Source organism: Molossus molossus, unplaced genomic scaffold (genome assembly GCF_014108415.1).
Source record: "Molossus molossus isolate mMolMol1 unplaced genomic scaffold, mMolMol1.p scaffold_m16_p_8, whole genome shotgun sequence".
Classification (NCBI taxonomy): Eukaryota; Metazoa; Chordata; class Mammalia; order Chiroptera; family Molossidae; genus Molossus; species Molossus molossus.
In genome coordinates, this window is record NW_023425402.1 from 111,545,942 (window position 1) to 111,563,692 (window position 17,751).

General features: G+C 52.2%; 1 protein-coding gene across 13 annotated transcripts in view; it reads left to right on the forward strand.

The window, feature by feature from the left end:
* The window catches only part of AFDN (afadin, adherens junction formation factor), a 137,004-nt gene that overhangs the window by 61,886 nt on the left and 57,367 nt on the right, over window positions 1-17,751 (forward strand). For all 13 annotated transcript variants that reach the window (XM_036248293.1, XM_036248291.1, XM_036248283.1 and 10 more), the window contains 3 exons: window positions 1,546-1,640; window positions 3,039-3,301; window positions 9,582-9,651. In XM_036248293.1, the coding sequence (XP_036104186.1) occupies window positions 1,546-1,640; window positions 3,039-3,301; window positions 9,582-9,651 (428 nt within the window). The remainder of the gene's footprint in view (window positions 1-1,545; window positions 1,641-3,038; window positions 3,302-9,581; window positions 9,652-17,751) is intronic.

Here is a 17,751-nt window from a genome sequence, read left to right on the forward strand (position 1 = left end):
TAAATTCTGTGTGACCATATTGCATTGTTCTGTTTTCTTCATTTTTATTAATAATTTCTGTTAACACATTAAATCTGTATTGAAATGGACCAGACCGTGCCAGGATAAAGAGATTTTTTTTCCAAAAAGCCACCAAGGAGATCTGAGCTGGGGAGGCAAGTACATAGGAAGCATGGTGAGGTGTGGTCAGCGGTGTGGACAGGAAGGGTGAGCAGGACCCCGCACTTCTCACCTAGGGGCCCCGGGCCCGCGTGGCATTCACAGGGAGCAGAGCTGTCAGTGCACTGAGGTCTGGGAGGGCGTGGCCGGGTCCAGGGAAAGCCCGGCAGCTGTGCCTTCTTTGACCCGGGCTTGGAGCTGGAGCTGCCAGCACACCCGATGGGCTAGCCCGGCGTGCTGGGACGCAGCGCCGACGGCCGTCCTTTTATCAGGGTGTGAGGCCTCAGGCTCCCAGATGCTGCTCGTGTCTCCTGCCTTCCCCAGGTTCAGACTCCTGATCCGTTTCAGAAGTAGGAAGTGTTGCTGGATTGTTACTTTGTATTCTCACAGCGCTTCTCACAGAGCTGACATGTCTACGGTCTGCGAGTTCAGACCACACTGCAGCCTAAACCCGTGACACTCGAGGTGCTGAGCTCCGTAGCCTCCTGGCGGCACCGGGAGCCCAGCTCAGCGAGTGGCTCCGCAGGCCCTCGGGCGGCAGTGCAGTAGGGACGCTGCAGAGCGGTGTGCGCAGACTGTGCTGACTGCACGGCTGAGACCGCTCGGGCCTCACAGACGGGGGCGTGCTTCCTTGTGTGCTAGCAGCTCCGAAGTCAGAGCAGGCCTGTGACGTCACTGCAGAGTGGACCGGCCATCGTGGGTGCAGAGTGCGTGAATGCTGGGTGCGCATGACAGTGTGGCTGGCACTGCTCTTGCCGAGCCGCCTGCATCTCAGGTGCGTGCACGGCCCGTGCGGAACCCAGCACTCCAGGGAGGGTGACGCGGCACAGGAGCCAGACAGCGCCTCCTCCTGTCCTCACGCAGCCCTGCTCCACAGAGCTGAGACTGCGCTCGATGTCCGTGGTGGGCATCAGAGCCCCTTGGGGACAGTATTCAAAAGACAGATTTGGACCTCATCCTCAAGGATTTGGGTGCAGGAGGTCTGGGTGAGCCCTGAGGCTGTACATTTGAAACCTCCGTCAGTGACCCACTGCGCCCACCAGCCCTGGGGCCCCATGTGCTGTGTGGACGGCAGGTTTGCTGCAGCAAGGATCTGGCCTGAAGGGAAGGTCCGTGTGTCTTCGGTGAATTTCATGGGCTAATAGGATCACTCCTCAGACTCATTCACAAAAATCCAGGGCTGTGTGGTAGAGAAATGTTTTTTTATGTGATGAGAAAATGTTGATATGAATGACAGTATTTAGCACCTTAAATTATATTAAACAGAAGCTGATGTGTTCATATATCTTCATTTGAACTTTCTGTATGCAGTTAGTTAAATTGCACATATAAACATGGAGAACTGTGGTGTCACTTCTGAGATAACCTCTTATTTGCTGCTCGCAGATGGTTCCGACTCCAGAGATAAGCCGAAGCTTTACCGCCTTCAGCTCAGTGTTACTGAGGTTGGGACAGAGAAGTTCGATGACAGCTCCATCCAGGTACGCAGCAGCCCTGCAGCTCTGAGCTTCCTCTGTAACTCACACCCCAGGAGGCCATGGCACATGGCTGCAGATGAATGGATAGCAATGAAAGACTCTGTCTTTTAATGTAAATAACTGGTTCACTCTGGGTCACTTTTCTTTGCTTCAGCGTGAAAAGAACGGAGTGCGAGCTTATGTCCCCCTCCCCCTCCAGAAGCGTGGAGTGCGGGCTTATGTCCCCCTCCCCCTCCAGAAGCGTGGAGTGCGGGCTTATGTCCCCCTCCCCCTCCAGAAGCGTGGAGTGCCGTGACACTCCTCTGAGATGGTGCTTTCCTCCAGAAGACGGCGATGCTTTCATAGGTCTGGTTCAGGGTTCAGGAGATGACCTCTGGGCACACCTGCTCCTGGGGCCACACATGGAGCGTGGGCTGTCAGTGCAAGTGTCAGCTGGGTGCAGTTCTCAAGTAGTTAACAAGACAGAGCTCAGCACGCTGGGGGTGAGGAGGGTCGTGTGGGACTGGTGGCGCCCCCTCCTGTGCTCTCATTTCTCGGTCAGAAATGACGGGTCAGGTTGTTAAGGTCACATTCAGTTCTGACATCCTTTCCTTCTCAGCACGTCAGTAATGCAGGCAAATAGGAATCCGAAATCATAACGATCTGTGTAGGTTTACCCATTGCTGGCCGGTGTGACTCATTGGTTGACGTTGACCCTGCACCAAGAGTTCAATTCCCGGTCGGGGCACATGCCCAGGTTGTGGGCCAAATACCCAGTGAGGGGCATGCAGGAGGCGGCCAGCCGATGTTCCTTCTCATCTATGTTTCTCTCTCTCCCTCTCCCTTCCTCTCTCTCTAAAATCAATAAAGAAAAAAAAATGTTTTTAAAGATTTACCCATTAAATTATCTTAATGTTTGAAATGACTATATGCTTTTTAATGTCGTTAACAATATGCCTTAAAGCACTGGATGCTAAGAATAAAATGTTTGACTTTGACAGTGTTTCATTATTTCTATACTGTTGGAAAATCTATTTTTAAAAGCACCAACAATTGAGAGTGTGTTAGATTATATTGAGAGTATCATAAAAGGGTTATTCATGCCCTGGCTGGTTTTACTTAGTGGTTAGAGCATTGGCCTGCGGACCATTGAGTCTCAGGTTTGATTCTGGTCCAGGGCAGGTACCTCCAATGCGGTTCATCCTGGCCCTGGTCGAGGTCGTGTGGGAGGCAACCAGTCAATGTGTCCCTCTCACGTCGATGGTTCTCTCTCCCTCCTTCCCACTCTATCTAAAGATAAATGGAAAAATATCCCTGGGTGAGAATTAAAAAAGGGGGTGAGAGGTATTCACAGTTTTAAGATTCTGTTTTAAATCCTCTGTACTTTAGGATAGCAGTTTCTCTGATTGTCTTTATTTTCAGTTGTTTGGCGCAGGAATTCAGCCCCATCACTGCGACCTCACGAACATGGATGGAGTTGTCACTGTCACACCGAGAAGCATGGATGCGGAGACTTACGTGGAGGGGCAGCGCATCTCAGAGACAACCATGCTGCAGAGTGGGATGAGCGTGCAGTTCGGGGCCTCACACGTGTTCAAGTTTGTGGACCCCAGCCAGGACCACGCCCTGGCGAAGAGGACCGTGGACGGGGGCCTGCCCACCAAGGGTCACAGACACAAAGCTGGGTAATGAACTATTGCAGATTACCTCTGGGAAGTGTACGTTGTTCTTTCGTTACGCTTAAAGCATTCCAAATCAGGCATAGGTCACGTTTCTCAATTTTTAGTTTTGTCTTAATTTTTAAAATTCAGAGTGTGTGGTTCCGGTTCTTGCTGATTTAGTTGATTTCAGAGGGAAGAAGATAGAAAGGTGTTGACTTCATCGTCACACTGGGAGTTGTGGCTGGTTTTTAAATTATTTTTAAATACTTTGTTTTTTGATTCTTTAAAACAATACTTGATTTGCTCTTTTGTGAAGAATTATGGTGTTCCATATAATGATCCCATATAATCAGATTTTTGTTGAGGTGTTCATTTTTCATTTGTATTTTTTAGTCCTCACCCAAGGATATTTTTCCATTTTACTTCAGAGCGGAAGGGACAGAAAGAGAGAGGGAGAGAGAGAGAATCTTCGATGTGAGAGAGAGACATCGATTGGCTGCCACCCACACGGTTGGGGTTGGGACAAAACGCAACCAAGGTACATGTTCTTGTCCGGAATTGAATCCAGGACTTTTTGGTCTGTAGACTGACGCTCTGACCGCTGAGCCAAACCGGCCAGGGTGTGTGCATTTTTTAATACCTGAGGAGGAAACGCATTAAGAGCTTGGAGTGCCATGTACTTTATACTTGAGCGCCACCTAGTGCCTTCCTGAGGACTTGCAGTGCTGGTCTGTTACTAGAAAACCCAAGTCCCGCCTGAGAGAGGCTCACTGTTCGGTGGTGTTTAGCCACGTGAGTGTCCATTTCACAGGCTGATACGATAGGGCATGGATCTCGTGCTGTTCAAAGCCACCGGAATGTCCCCTGAAGTGGAGTCTGTGCCGAGGAGCAGCCGTGGCTGTTTTTCTGCGCTGCCCTTGAATTTTGTCCCGCAACCTCCCTTTGCTTAACCACCCGGGCGTAGACTTCGGGCCAGCTGTGAACTTTCTGAGTTTCTTTGTGTTGGTCTTTGGACAGTTCATCGACATTATCCGCTCTACTCTGGTTGTGCCTGGAGGCATCGGTGAGCTCTGTGCCCCTTGTCCATTCTGTGTCCACATGGAGTCCTGGCAAAGGAAAGGAGTCAGGGCAGCAGGACAGTCAGGCTCCCTCTCTCCCTCCAGGAGGGACACTTCGTGGATCACCACACGTGCTCACGTAGGCATATTGGGCATTTCCCGGGCTGCTTGGGGTATGTTTCTGGACTCTCCCTTTGAGCTCCAGGCTTCAGCAAATGACCAGACCTCTTAGTTCCCAAGGACAACCAGCCCATGCCATTCCTGTCTCCTCGAGAAGTCTGACTTTGCTACAACTTTAAAATGAACGTATATCTAAACTCATCCCTCCATTCTGTGCCTGGGAGGACCAGGGTTTTCTCTTCCTTTCTTAATCTCTGTTTATTTCCACCCACTTCCCCCCTTTCCTGTGTCTTGTCTTGACCTTTACATGGCTCCTTATTTCAGCACATAGTCTGCTCAGGTGTCTTCCTTTTGTATTTCCACCGTCAGCTTCCCTTCAGCCTGCTTCCTGCTCCAGGACCGGACATCCTGGCAGGTAGCTCACCTGCTTGATACCCTTCCTTCCCACCTGTTCCCCGGACGTTTCACAGAGGAAGTGATCGCCTGCAAAGGTGTCTTCTGTGTGCCGCGTCCTGCCCTTCCAGGACCTGCGGTGTCGCCTCTCACAGTGAGTGAGCTTCTTTTCTGAGGGAAGTAATTTCTTTGAATGGCATCGAGCATGTCACTGTCTGTTTCTCTTTGCTACGTGCAAGCGCGATTCTGCACTGTCTGCCCCTTGTTATTCCTTCCGATTCGCCAGCAAACCTGAGCCAGCTTTTACTTACTGACGGCTCCTCTCAGACCACACACATTTCAAGAGCATGCTAGTTAATGTTTGTTTCTAAGGGTTTTAGAATGCCCGATCCTTACACGCACTTGCTTTATATTTATTTTCGCAATACCATCCAGAGGTAGAAAGTTCTCTCATGTTTGCACCGTGTGTCCATAGACGTACAGGCAGCAGACGGCACAGGCGGGTTCTGCTGTCTGGAGACTGCACAGCGGTGTCTGTCCCTGACCAAATTCATGTGCCTTCCCCTTTAAAGTAGGGACAGCGTTTGTAACAGCTCAGAGAACTGGGTTGACATCTGCATGGCATCGCAGCTTAGTCAGTCTCAGTCCTCTTTGAATCTTCTAAAGACCAATGAAATGTGTTCTATTCCTTCTGCCTAATTTTATAGCAGGCTTTTTCTAATGTGTGTGCAAAAATTAATTTAGAGGTGTTAAAGGACCATCCTCATCCCAGCCATCTTCAGATTAATGGAAGGCTGACTGTCATAGGGTTGCTGGCCTGGGAGGCACCGTTTCCATATGAATTTTGAGATCTGTAGAGTCGGAGCAAACTTGCAGGGAAGACCAGCCTTTGTGAGCAAGATTGCGAATGCTGAGCGTGCTCTCTGCTGCTCTCACGGTGGCCGTGCCCGTTCACGCTCCCCCCAGCACACACGCCCTTCTCCACTTCTCTCCAGCGGTCCCAGCTCTTCTGATGGTGGCCATCCTGACAGCTGCACGGTCAGAGCTCATCTGGCTTTGATTAGCACTTGCCTGATGCGTGATGCTGAGCACCTTCTCATGTTCCTGTCTGACCATCCACATGTCTATGTAGATCCTCTGCCCACTTTTAACTTGGATTGTTTGGTTTTTTGCTGTTGAGTTGTGTAAGTTCTTTATGAACAGAGTGGGGCAAAATAGGTTTATGATTGTTTGTATGGAAAATAACACAATAGCCCTGGCCGGTTTGGCTCAGTGGTTAGAGCGTCGGCCTGCGGTCCTGAGACCCGGATTCGGTTCCCGCTAAGGGCGCGTACCTCGGTTGCAGTTTGTCCCCGGCCCTGGTCGGTTGTGCGGGTGGCAGCCACTCGATGTGTCCCTTTCACGTCGATGTTTCTCTCTCTCTCTCTCTCTGTTCCTCTCTCTCTCCCTCCCACTCTACCTGAACAAAAAATGGAAAAGTGTCCTCGGGTGAGGATAAAAAAAAAAAAAAGAAAAAGAAAATAACACAATAATTAATAAATCATAACACAGAAGTAAATTCTGTGTTCCATGTACTCACAACTGTAAACCTAGTTTTGCCACACCCTGTAGTTTGGATACTACCCGTGCCAGGTGTTCTCTCCCACTCCGTAGTCATCTTTCCAGGTGGCTGATCTCCTCGGCGGCACTGAAGCTTTTCAGCGGGTGTGTCCCACTTGTTTATTTTGCTTTCATTGCCTTTGCTTTTGGTGTCAGACCCAAGGAGTCACCGTTAACACCAGTGTTGAGGAGCTTCCCCTAGGTGTTCTTCCAGGGATCATATGCTCTCGGATCTTACGTTCAAGACTTTAATCCACTTTGAGTTAATTTTCATGTATGGTGTCAATTAGTCCAGTTTTATTTATTTTTTTAATCTTCGCCTGAGGATATATTTTTATTGATTTTGTTTTTTTAAAGCGAGGAAGGGAGAGGGAGAGAGAGAAAAAAACAGATCATTTACCTCTCATATGTGCCCTTTGGGTTTGACTGACACTCAAACCTACAACCATGTGGTGTACAGGACGATGTTCCAACCAACTGAGCCACCTGGCCGGGACCAGTTTTATTTTTTTTGCACGTATCAGCTTAGTTTTCCCAGCACCTTTATTGAAGAGACTGTCCCTTCCCATCACGTATTCTTAAATTAATTGACCACATATGAATAGGTATTTTTCTGGGCTCTCTGTCTCCTGTTCCATTGATCTATGTGTGTGTTTTATGCTGGTACCATGTTGTTTTGATTATTATAGTCTTGTAGTATAATTTGACATCAGGAAGGGTGATACCTTCAGCTTTACTTCTAAGATTGCTTTTGTTATTTGGGGTCTTTTGTGGTTACTTACAAATTTTAGAATTGTTTGTTCTGTTTCTGTGAAAAATGTCATTGGAATTTTAATACAGATTGAATCTGTAACTTGCTTTGGGTAGTATGGAATTTTTAACAGTATTTTTCTAATTCATGAGCATGGACTATCTTTCCCCTTTTTGTATCTTCTATTTCTTTTATAAACGTCTTAACTTTTCACTGTACAGGTTTTTTATTTCCTTGGTTAAGTCTCTTCCTAGGTGTTTTATTCATTTCTGATTTTATTTGAGTCCTCTTTTTTTTTGGTCAATTTAGCTAAAGGTTTATTAGTTTTGTTTATGTTTTCAAATACAGGCTCTTAGTTTGTGGATCTTTTCTATTGTCTTTATAGTGTCTATTTTATTTCTGCTCTGTATTTGTTATTTCCTTCCATCTAGTAATGTTGGGCTGTGTTGTTTTTCTAGTTCCTGGAGGGATGTCGGCGGGCAGTGTAGGAGCGTTAGGGATTTCTGAATCCGTCCTGTCTGAGCCTGTGTCCTGTGACTTGCACTTTGAGTGCTGACATGGCCAAGACAAGGCTCTGGCACCGAGAGCCTGTGACAGTGTCGTCGGGGTCATGGAGGGTCAGCTTTGCATGGATGGTGTAAGTTTGTTATTCTAGGGTGATAATTGCAAGTGGAATCAGAACGGCTTTGGTTGTATTTCCGTCCACCCACAGAGGGAGTCGGGACGGGTAAGGTTGTGTTGCTTTGCTAGGTCGTGAGAGGGAGGTCAGCTTGCACACCAGCAGGGCGTTTCTGCTTTGTCAATGTCTTGGTGACAGAGGGAAGTATTTCATTCACAAAACTAATGTTGTGTAAAGTCATTTTCAGAAGTTGATATTTATCTTTCAGTAAAAAATTTTACTTTCTTGCTCGGCCGGTGTGGCTCAGTTCTTGAGCACCGACCCTGCACCAAGAATTCGCCAGTTTGATTCCCGGTCAGGGCACATGCCCAGGTTGTGGGTCCGATCCCCAGTGGGGGGCGTGCAGGAGGCGACCAGTTGGTGTTCTCTCTCATCGATGTTTCTCTCTCTCTCCCTCCCTCTCCCTTCCCCTCTCTCTAAAATCAATAAAGAAAAAAATTTTTGTTTTAATTTTCCTTTCTCAAAAGTTACTATTTTAAAGCATGATATTATTTTGCATTACAAGGTGATTTTATTTTTATAGTGAGGAGGTAGAGGAAGAATTTGTATCTGCTTTTCTTTCTTTTTTTAAATCCTCTCCCAAGGATATTTTTCTATTTATCTTCAGATAGAGGGGGGTGGAGGGGGGAGACATTGATGAATGAGATACACATCGACTGGTTGCCTCCCGTATGATCCTGACCAGGGCCAGGGACAGAACAGCAAGTGAGGTACATGCCCTTGGCCAGAATCAAACCCGTGACTCTCTGGTCCACGGGCCGATGATCTAACCCCTGAGCCAAACCAGCCAGGGCTGTACCTGCTTTTCTAATTTGAAAATTACTTTGAAGTTCTTCACCACTTTTTAGTTTTATTCTATAGATTGGGCTTAAGTAAAAGTTTCAAGTTAGCATAGTGCTTTGAAATTAGACCATATATTTTAAAAATATTATAAAGAGGGGAAATTTTGATTTTTGACTGTTGAGAAGCCCAGGAACGGAAGTGCTGGCTCGCGCTGGCGGTGTCCAGGCGCGGCCATGGCCCCGGGCGGCCTCCATCACAGCCGGGGACGCTCACCCTGCCCAGGTTATTCCTGTTGGGAATGAGTGTCCATATTCTGAATTCGTTTTCACAAGGGTGGTGTAAAAGTTTTGGTGTTTTGGACTAGTCTAAAAAATTGATTAAATGGGAATAACTCTTGATCTGATTATTAGTATCATCAAAAATTTCTCCATTTCTTTATTTGTAGCTTAAGTAGTGGGATCCATAAAAATCATCAGACTGACTTTCAGACAGGTGGCCAGCTCAGCCCCTGTGCCTTGTCCTGCCTGTGGGCACTGTCGCCTTCCCGTGGCCGCCGGTGGGCTCCTGGCACCTGAGACGTGCACACGTTATCTCTGTGCCCTTTGCAGCCTACAGAGGCTTCCGGGGTGAAACAGCTCGCTCTTGTCTTCATGGTTCCTTTCGGTTTACTGTTTCTGAATGTAATTTAAAGAAAACGATCCTGAGAACGTTTAGTTGTATTGGTAAGAGAAGTTCATAAAGTTACAGTCGTGGTTTGTTACAGTCGTGGTTTGTTCTGTAACTTTGTATGCTGACGAGAACATGATCTGCTGAAGATCTGTGGGCTGGGACATGGAGCGAGCTGCTCCTTTTGTGTCACCAGCGCCAGACTGCCTCATCACTCGAGAGTTCATTTTGTTTGTTTATCTTTTATTCCGACAGAATTGTTCAGGAGACAACTTTTGACGTAGGAGGAGACATTCACAGTGGAACAGCATTGCCAACAAGCAAGGTAGGGGTCGCGTGTTACCGGCAGTACCTGTCTGTCTGACGTGGCGACAGCAGGTGGCTCACTGCAGTGGACTCGTAAACCTGCTGTGGAGCTGCTCTGCTGCGGTCTTCACCGGGGCTGTGCGCTCGGGGCTCGTGGGACAGGGCAGGCCGTGCTTTCCCTGAGGAGAGGGCCGTGCTCTCTTCTGAGCCATGTGGGACCAGCCCTTCTCGGGCAGGTGATCCCTGAAGATAATGGACTCTTGTCTCCTTCCCCCTCAGCTTAGTCCCAGCTCCCACCTGTCAGTACCTCCCTGGGCATTTGCCTCCCCAGTTCTCCTTGTCTCTTATGTAATTAGTTATTTCTCTCGCGTTTTGGTTATCTGTTTCTCTTGCTGGGAAACAGACACCCCAGAACCCAGTGGATTGAAACAGCAGCAGCCTGTGTGTTTACAGCTGTGAGGGAGTTTGGACTCACTGGGCGGTGTGTTTGCTGGACTTGCTGATGGTCGTGTGTGTGGCCGTGTCCAGCTAGTGGGTTAACTGGAGGCCAGGCTGTGCTGGGACCCAGGGCCTGCTGGCCTCTCGCCCCATTGTGTCTCCATGGGGCAGCCCCATGGAGATGCCTCCCGGGAGCCACAGGACTTGCAGGTCTCCTTAAGGCTGAGGCTGGGAACGGTCAGAGCATTGCCGCCCCCTCCCCACCATGTTCCTGTGCGAAGGGAAGCACAGGATCTGCCCAGGCTAGAGCTCTGTGGAGGCCGGGGTGCAGCCAGCTCCTCGGGCCTGGAGCATTCTCACCAGCCTCCGAACAAGCCTGGTCATCCTGCTCCCGGCCCAGCTTTCTGCTCCTGTTCACAGCACGGTTTCTTGAAGAAGTCATTCTTAGTGGCTGTGTCCACTTCCTGTAACCCCATCTTTTGTCCTCGGCTCTCGTTTGGCTCCTGCTCCTTCATGGGGACTGTGTCATGGGCACTGATGTCCCCGTACTGACAAGTCTGAGGCTTGTTTTCCATTTGTCTGTCTGCACAGGGCCCACCTGGTGCACTTGCCTTCCAGCGTCCAGTGTGTCCCCTCTGTTCCCTCCCACCTGGTGCACTTTCCTTCCAGCCTCCAGGGTGTCCCCTCTGTGCACTCCCACCTGGTGCACTTTCTTCCAGCCTCCAGGGTGTCCCCTCTGTGCACTCCCACCTGGTGCACTTTCCTTCCTGCCTCCGGGTGTCCCCTCTGTGCACTCCACCTGGTGCACTTTCCTTCCAGCCTCCAGGGTGTCCCCTCTGTGCACTCCCACCTGGTGCACTTTCCTTCCAGCCTCCAGGGTGTCCCCTCTGTGCACTCCCACCTGGTGCACTTTCCTTCCAGCCTCCAGGGTGTCCCCTCTGTGCACTCCACCTGGTGCACTTTCCTTCCACCCTCCAGGGTGTCCCCTCTGTGCACTCCCACCTGGTGCACTTTCCTTCCAGCCTCCGGGTGTCCCCTCTGTGCACTCCACCTGGTGCACTTTCCTTCCAGCCTCCAGGGTGTCCCCTCTGTGCACGCCCACCTGGTGCACTTTCCTTCCACCTCCAGGGTGTCCCCTCTGTGCACGCCCACCTGGTGCACTTTCCTTCCACCTCCAGGGTGTCCCCTCTGTGCACGCCCACCTGGTGCACTTTCCTTCCAGCCTCCAGGGTGTCCCCTCTGTGCACGCCCACCTGGTGCACTTTCCTTCCACCTCCAGGGTGTCCCCTCTGTGCACTCCCACCTGGTGCACTTTCCTTCCACCTCCAGGGTGTCCCCTCTGTGCACTCCCACCTGGTGCACTTTCCTTCCACCTCCAGGGTGTCCCCTCTGTGCACGCCCACCTGGTGCACTTTCCTTCCACCTCCAGGGTGTCCCCTCTGTGCACGCCCACCTGGTGCACTTTCCTTCCACCTCCAGGGTGTCCCCTCTGTGCACGCCCACCTGGTGCACTTTCCTTCCACCTCCAGGGTGTCCCCTCTGTGCACTCCCACCTGGTGCACTTTCCTTCCACCTCCGGGGTGTCCCCTCTGTTCACTCCCACCTGGTGCACTTTCCTTCCAGCCTCCAGGGTGTCCCCTCTGTGCACTCCACCTGGTGCACTTTCCTTCCAGCCTCCAGGGTGTCCCCTCTGTGCACTCCACCTGGTGCACTTTCCTTCCACCTCCAGGGTGTCCCCTCTGTGCACTCCACCTGGTGCACTTTCCTTCCACCTCCAGGGTGTCCCCTCTGTGCACTCCACCTGGTGCACTTTCCTTCCAGCCTCCAGGGTGTCCCCTCTGTGCACTCCACCTGGTGCACTTTCCTTCCACCTCCAGGGTGTCCCCTCTGTGCACTCCCACCTGGTGCATTTTCCTTCCAGCCTCCAGGGTGTCCCCTCTGTGCACTCCACCTGGTGCACTTTCCTTCCACCTCCAGGGTGTCCCCTCTGTGCACTCCCACCTGGTGCACTTTCCTTCCTGCCTCCAGGGTGTCCCCTCTGTTCCCTCCCACCTGGTGCACTTTCCTTCCACCTCCAGGGTGTCCCCTCTGTTCCCTCCCACCTGGTGCACTTTCCTTCCTGCCTCCAGGGTGTCCCCTCTGTGCACTCCCACCTGGTGCACTTTCCTTCCAGCCTCCAGGGTGTCCCCTCTGTGCACTCCCACCTGGTGCACTTTCCTTCCAGCCTCCAGGGTGTCCCCTCTGTTCACTCCCACCTGGTGCACTTTCCTTCCAGCCTCCGGGGTGTCCCCTCTGTTCACTCCCACCTGGTGCACTTTCCTTCCACCTCCAGGGTGTCCCCTCTGTGCACTCCCACCTGGTGCACTTTCCTTCCACCTCCAGGGTGTCCCCTCTGTGCACTCCCACCTGGTGCACTTTCCTTCCAGCCTCCAGGGTGTCCCCTCTGTTCCCTCCCACCTGGTGCACTTTCCTTCCTGCCTCCAGGGTGTCCCCTCTGTGCACTCCCACCTGGTGCACTTTCCTTCCTGCCTCCAGGGTGTCCCCTCTGTGCACTCCCACCTGGTGCACTTTCCTTTCAGCCTCCGGGGTGTCCCCTCTGTTCCCTCCCACCTGGTGCACTTTCCTTCCACCTCCAGGGTGTCCCCTCTGTGCAGTCCCACCTGGTGCACTTTCCTTCCAGCCTCCAGGGTGTCCCCTCTGTGCACTCCCACCTGGTGCTTGTTCCTCCTACTCTGATTTGTTGGTTCCTCCTCTGCTTCACTTCTCAAATTGGAGGTCCAAGGCATCAGACCGGAACCCCGCCCTCCGTTGCTCTGTGTCCGTGAGGCGGTCTGCAGTTGCGGGAGTTAGTGCTGTCTGTGCCGATGACTCCTGCCTCCGTCTTCGGCCCTGATCTCCCTGCTCCAAAGCCTTGCTTGACATGCCCATGGGCATGGCTAACACCCGTCTCAGGTTTAACAGCTAAAACAGCTGGATGTTCTCTGTCCACATCGTTCTTTCCCTGACCCTTCCCCGTCTCAGCACCCGACACCCTGCATCCAGGGAAATAAGTCCCAGCTTCTCCTCGGTGCCTTTCCTTCTCTTGGCCTCTGCATCCAGCCATGGCAGGTCCTCTTCGCTCCACCCTGAAGCAGCCCGCAGTGTCCACTTCCTGCATCATCACTGGGCTCTCGCAGGGTCGGAGCCCTGCAGGCTCCTGTGGAAGCAGCCCCTCCTCTGTGCGGCGTGGTCCTCCCACTGCCGGACCGATGCCTCCCAGGTGTGATTAGCTTCTGTGACTGCCCACCTTCAGAGGCCTGGGATGCTGCGGAGTCCTCACCCGGGTGTACACAGCGCCCCCTAGGACCTGCCCACTTTCCTCCCCGCTGAGCATGTGCTGGCCACGGCCCTTACTGCACCCAGGCCTCCTGGCCGCTGCTCCCTGGTGCCCGCGGCCTTCCCAGCCGCTGTTTGCTCTGGCTGCCCTTCTGCCCTCAGGCCTCAGGGGGTCCCTCCCTGGAGTCGTGCCCTCAGGCCCCCAGGCACCGCAGCAGCTTAGCAGTGCAGTCAGCACCGGGAGCTGTGAGCTGCAAACAGTCAACAACACGAAAATCGTTCACTCACCGTTTATAGTTGACTATTGATGACATTTTGACGGATCCCTTTCTGAATTCTCAACGCTGCTTGTGCATTTATACATTTTAACGTGATTAAATCTCCACACACACATACTGCTTTCTGTCCTTCCTTTGGCTGTTACTTTGTGAGCATTTCCTTTGAAAATCATTTAAAAACAAACTCAATTGTATTGTAATATGGTAGCATATGAACAGACCATAATTTATCTATTTCCTGATTATTCATTTAAAATAATTTTTGCAGTCTTAAGTGTTGCCATCCAGTGACCAAGCAGTTTTATTTCTATAAATGTATTTTATGGAAGTAGTTACCGTGTATGAACATAGTATTTACGAGCTCAGTTGTCATGACTCCCTGTATATGCCAATCAGCATCTCAACATAAATGATTGGTTTGATGGGTTTTGATGGCTGGACAACAAAACGCTATATAGCCACACGACTTTGTGACCAAAATGGTTTTGCAGATGTTTACGACATATGAAAGAGTAAATTTTTGCAAAGTAGTATTATCTCATTTATGGAGAATGTGAAAAATTGCAAAGTACATATAGCACCATGTTACTCTAGTTGGTAAGACAGGGTGATTTTTAGTTATATAGGTTCAATTTCTGCAGTAAACAGATGTAATGAGAACTCTTACATGACACATTGCTACAGTGGGTTTCTTTCTGTACATCTTGAATCTGTTCTGATTGTTTTTCTTAACGTAGGAAGCTGTCCTGCCTGTGTGTTGTCGGCTGGGTGGGAGTGTGCCGTGTGGGGCACATGCACTGCGTCCCTGTACGTGTGTCTTTCCCTGTGTGTTGTTGGCTGGGTGGGAGTGTGCTGTGTGGGGCACATGCACTGCGTCCCTGTACGTGTGTCTTTCCCTGTGTGTTGTCGGCTGGGTGGGAGTGTGCTGTGTGGGGCACATGCACTGCGTCCCTGTACGTGTGTCTGTTCCCTGTGTGTTGTCGGCTGGGTGGGAGTGTGCCGTGTGGGGCACATGCACTGCGTCACTGTACGTGTGTCTGTTCCCTGTGTGTTGTCGGCTGGATGGGAGTGTGCTGTGTGGGGCACCTGCACTGCGTCACTGTACGTGTGTCTGTTCCCTGTGTGTTGTCGGCTGGGTGGGAGTGTGCCGTGTGGGGCACATGCACTGCGTCCCTGTACGTGTGTCTGTTCCCTGTGTGTTGTCGGCTGGGTGGGAGTGTGCCGTGTGGGGCACATGCACTGCGTCACTGTACGTGTGTCTGTTCCCTGTGTGTTGTCGGCTGGATGGGAGTGTGCTGTGTGGGGCACCTGCACTGCGTCACTGTACGTGTGTCTGTTCCCTGTGTGTTGTCGGCTGGGTGGGAGTGTGCCGTGTGGGGCACATGCACTGCGTCCCTGTACGTGTGTCTGTTCCCTGTGTGTTGTCGGCTGGGTGGGAGTGTGCTGTGTGGGGCACATGCACTGCGTCACTGTACGTGTGTCTGTTCCCTGTGTGTTGTCGGCTGGATGGGAGTGTGCTGTGTGGGGCACCTGCACTGCGTCACTGTACGTGTGTCTGTTCCCTGTGTGTTGTCGGCTGGGTGGGAGTGTGCTGTGTGGGGCACATGCACTGCGTCACTGTACGTGTGTCTGTTCCCTGTGTGTTGTCGGCTGGGTGGGAGTGTGCTGTGTGGGGCACATGCACTGCGTCACTGTACGTGTGTCTGTTCCCTGTGTGTTGTCGGCTGGATGGGAGTGTGCTGTGTGGGGCACCTGCACTGCGTCACTGTACGTGTGTCTTTCCCTGTGTGTTGTCGGCTGGGTGGGAGTGTGCCGTGTGGGGCACCTGCACTGCGTCACTGTACGTGTGTCTTTCCCTGTGTGTTGTCGGCTGGGTGGGAGTGTGCCGTGTGGGGCACCTGCACTGCGTCACTGTACGTGTGTCTTTCCCTGTGTGTTGTCGGCTGGGTGGGAGTGTGCTGTGTGGGGCACATGCACTGCGTCCCTGTACGTGTGTCTGTTCCCTGTGTGTTGTCGGCTGGATGGGAATGTGCTGTGTGGGGCACCTGCACTGCGTCACTGTACGTGTGTCTGTTCCCTGTGTGTTGTCGGCTGGATGGGAGTGTGCTGTGTGGGGCACCTGCACTGCGTCACTGTACGTGTGTCTGTTCCCTGTGTGTTGTCGGCTGGATGGGAGTGTGCTGTGTGGGGCACCTGCACTGCGTCACTGTACGTGTGTCTGTTCCCTGTGTGTTGTCGGCTGGATGGGAGTGTGCTGTGTGGGGCACCTGCACTGCGTCACTGTACGTGTGTCTGTTCCCTGTGTGTTGTCGGCTGGATGGGAATGTGCTGTGTGGGGCACATGCACTGCGTCCCTGTACGTGTGTCTGTTCCCTGTGTGTTGTCGGCTGGGTGGGAGTGTGCCGTGTGGGGCACCTGCACTGCGTCACTGTACGTGTGTCTGTTCCCTGTGTGTTGTCGGCTGGATGGGAGTGTGCTGTGTGGGGCACCTGCACTGCGTCACTGTACGTGTGTCTGTTCCCTGTGTGTTGTCGGCTGGATGGGAGTGTGCTGTGTGGGGCACCTGCACTGCGTCACTGTACGTGTGTCTGTTCCCTGTGTGTTGTCGGCTGGATGGGAGTGTGCTGTGTGGGGCACCTGCACTGCGTCACTGTACGTGTGTCTGTTCCCTGTGTGTTGTCGGCTGGGTGGGAGTGTGCCGTGTGGGGCACATGCACTGCGTCACTGTACGTGTGTCTTTCCCTGTGTGTTGTCGGCTGGGTGGGAGTGTGCCGTGTGGGGCACATGCACTGCGTCCCTGTACGTGTGTCTTTCCCTGTGTGTTGTCGGCTGGGTGGGAGTGTGCTGTGTGGGGCACCTGCACTGCGTCACTGTACGTGTGTCTGTTCCCTGTGTGTTGTCGGCTGGGTGGGAGTGTGCTGTGTGGGGCACATGCACTGCGTCCCTGTACGTGTGTCTTTCCCTGTGTGTTGTCGGCTGGGTGGGAGTGTGCCGTGTGGGGCACCTGCACTGCGTCACTGTACGTGTGTCTGTTCCCTGTGTGTTGTCGGCTGGGTGGGAGTGTGCTGTGTGGGGCACATGCACTGCGTCCCTGTACGTGTGTCTTTCCCTGTGTGTTGTCGGCTGGGTGGGAGTGTGCTGTGTGGGGCACCTGCACTGCGTCACTGTACGTGTGTCTGTTCCCTGTGTGTTGTCGGCTGGTTGGGAGTGTGCCGTGTGGGGCACATGCACTGCGTCACTGTACGTGTGTCTTTCCCTGTGTGTTGTCGGCTGGGTGGGAGTGTGCTGTGTGGGGCACATGCACTGCGTCACTGTACGTGTGTCTTTCCCTGTGTGTTGTCGGCTGGGTGGGAGTGTGCTGTGTGGGGCACCTGCACTGCGTCACTGTACGTGTGTCTGTTCCCTGTGTGTTGTCGGCTGGGTGGGAGTGTGCCGTGTGGGGCACCTGCACTGCGTCCCTGTACGTGTGTCTGTTCCCTGTGTGTTGTCGGCTGGGTGGGAGTGTGCTGTGTGGGGCACATGCACTGCGTCCCTGTACGTGTGTCTGTTCCCTGTGTGTTGTCGGCTGGGTGGGAGTGTGCCGTGTGGGGCACATGCACTCCCTGTACGTGTCTGTTCCCTGTGTGTTGTCGGCTGGGTGGGAGTGTGCTGTGTGGGGCACATGCACTGCGTCACTGTACGTGTGTCTGTTCCCTGTTACTGAGGGCAAGAAACACACCAGTTTCTGTACTCAGTTCTTCATTAGGGATTGATCTATACTGAGCAGATCTTTAAATCTTTTCCTAAAACTAACCAAAAGAACCTAACTCTTTATATTGTACATATTACCAATATATGCTCTGTCCTGATTTAAGAGAACTTTTTGGAATAAAGACACGATTATTACTGTGCTTTTGAAGAGCCCTTGTGGGTGCATCACGTTTGCATGCCTGTGTTGTAAAGCGAGCTTCTAGCCTTTGGAAAGGAAGCAGCTGTGTGTTTTATTCTTTAATGATGGTGTGTTCCTGGGCGTGCGCTGTGGACAGGCTGTCCTCAGCGTGCAGGGTCCCTGCCTGTGCTCGCTCCTGCATCCCTGTCTTGCTCACGTC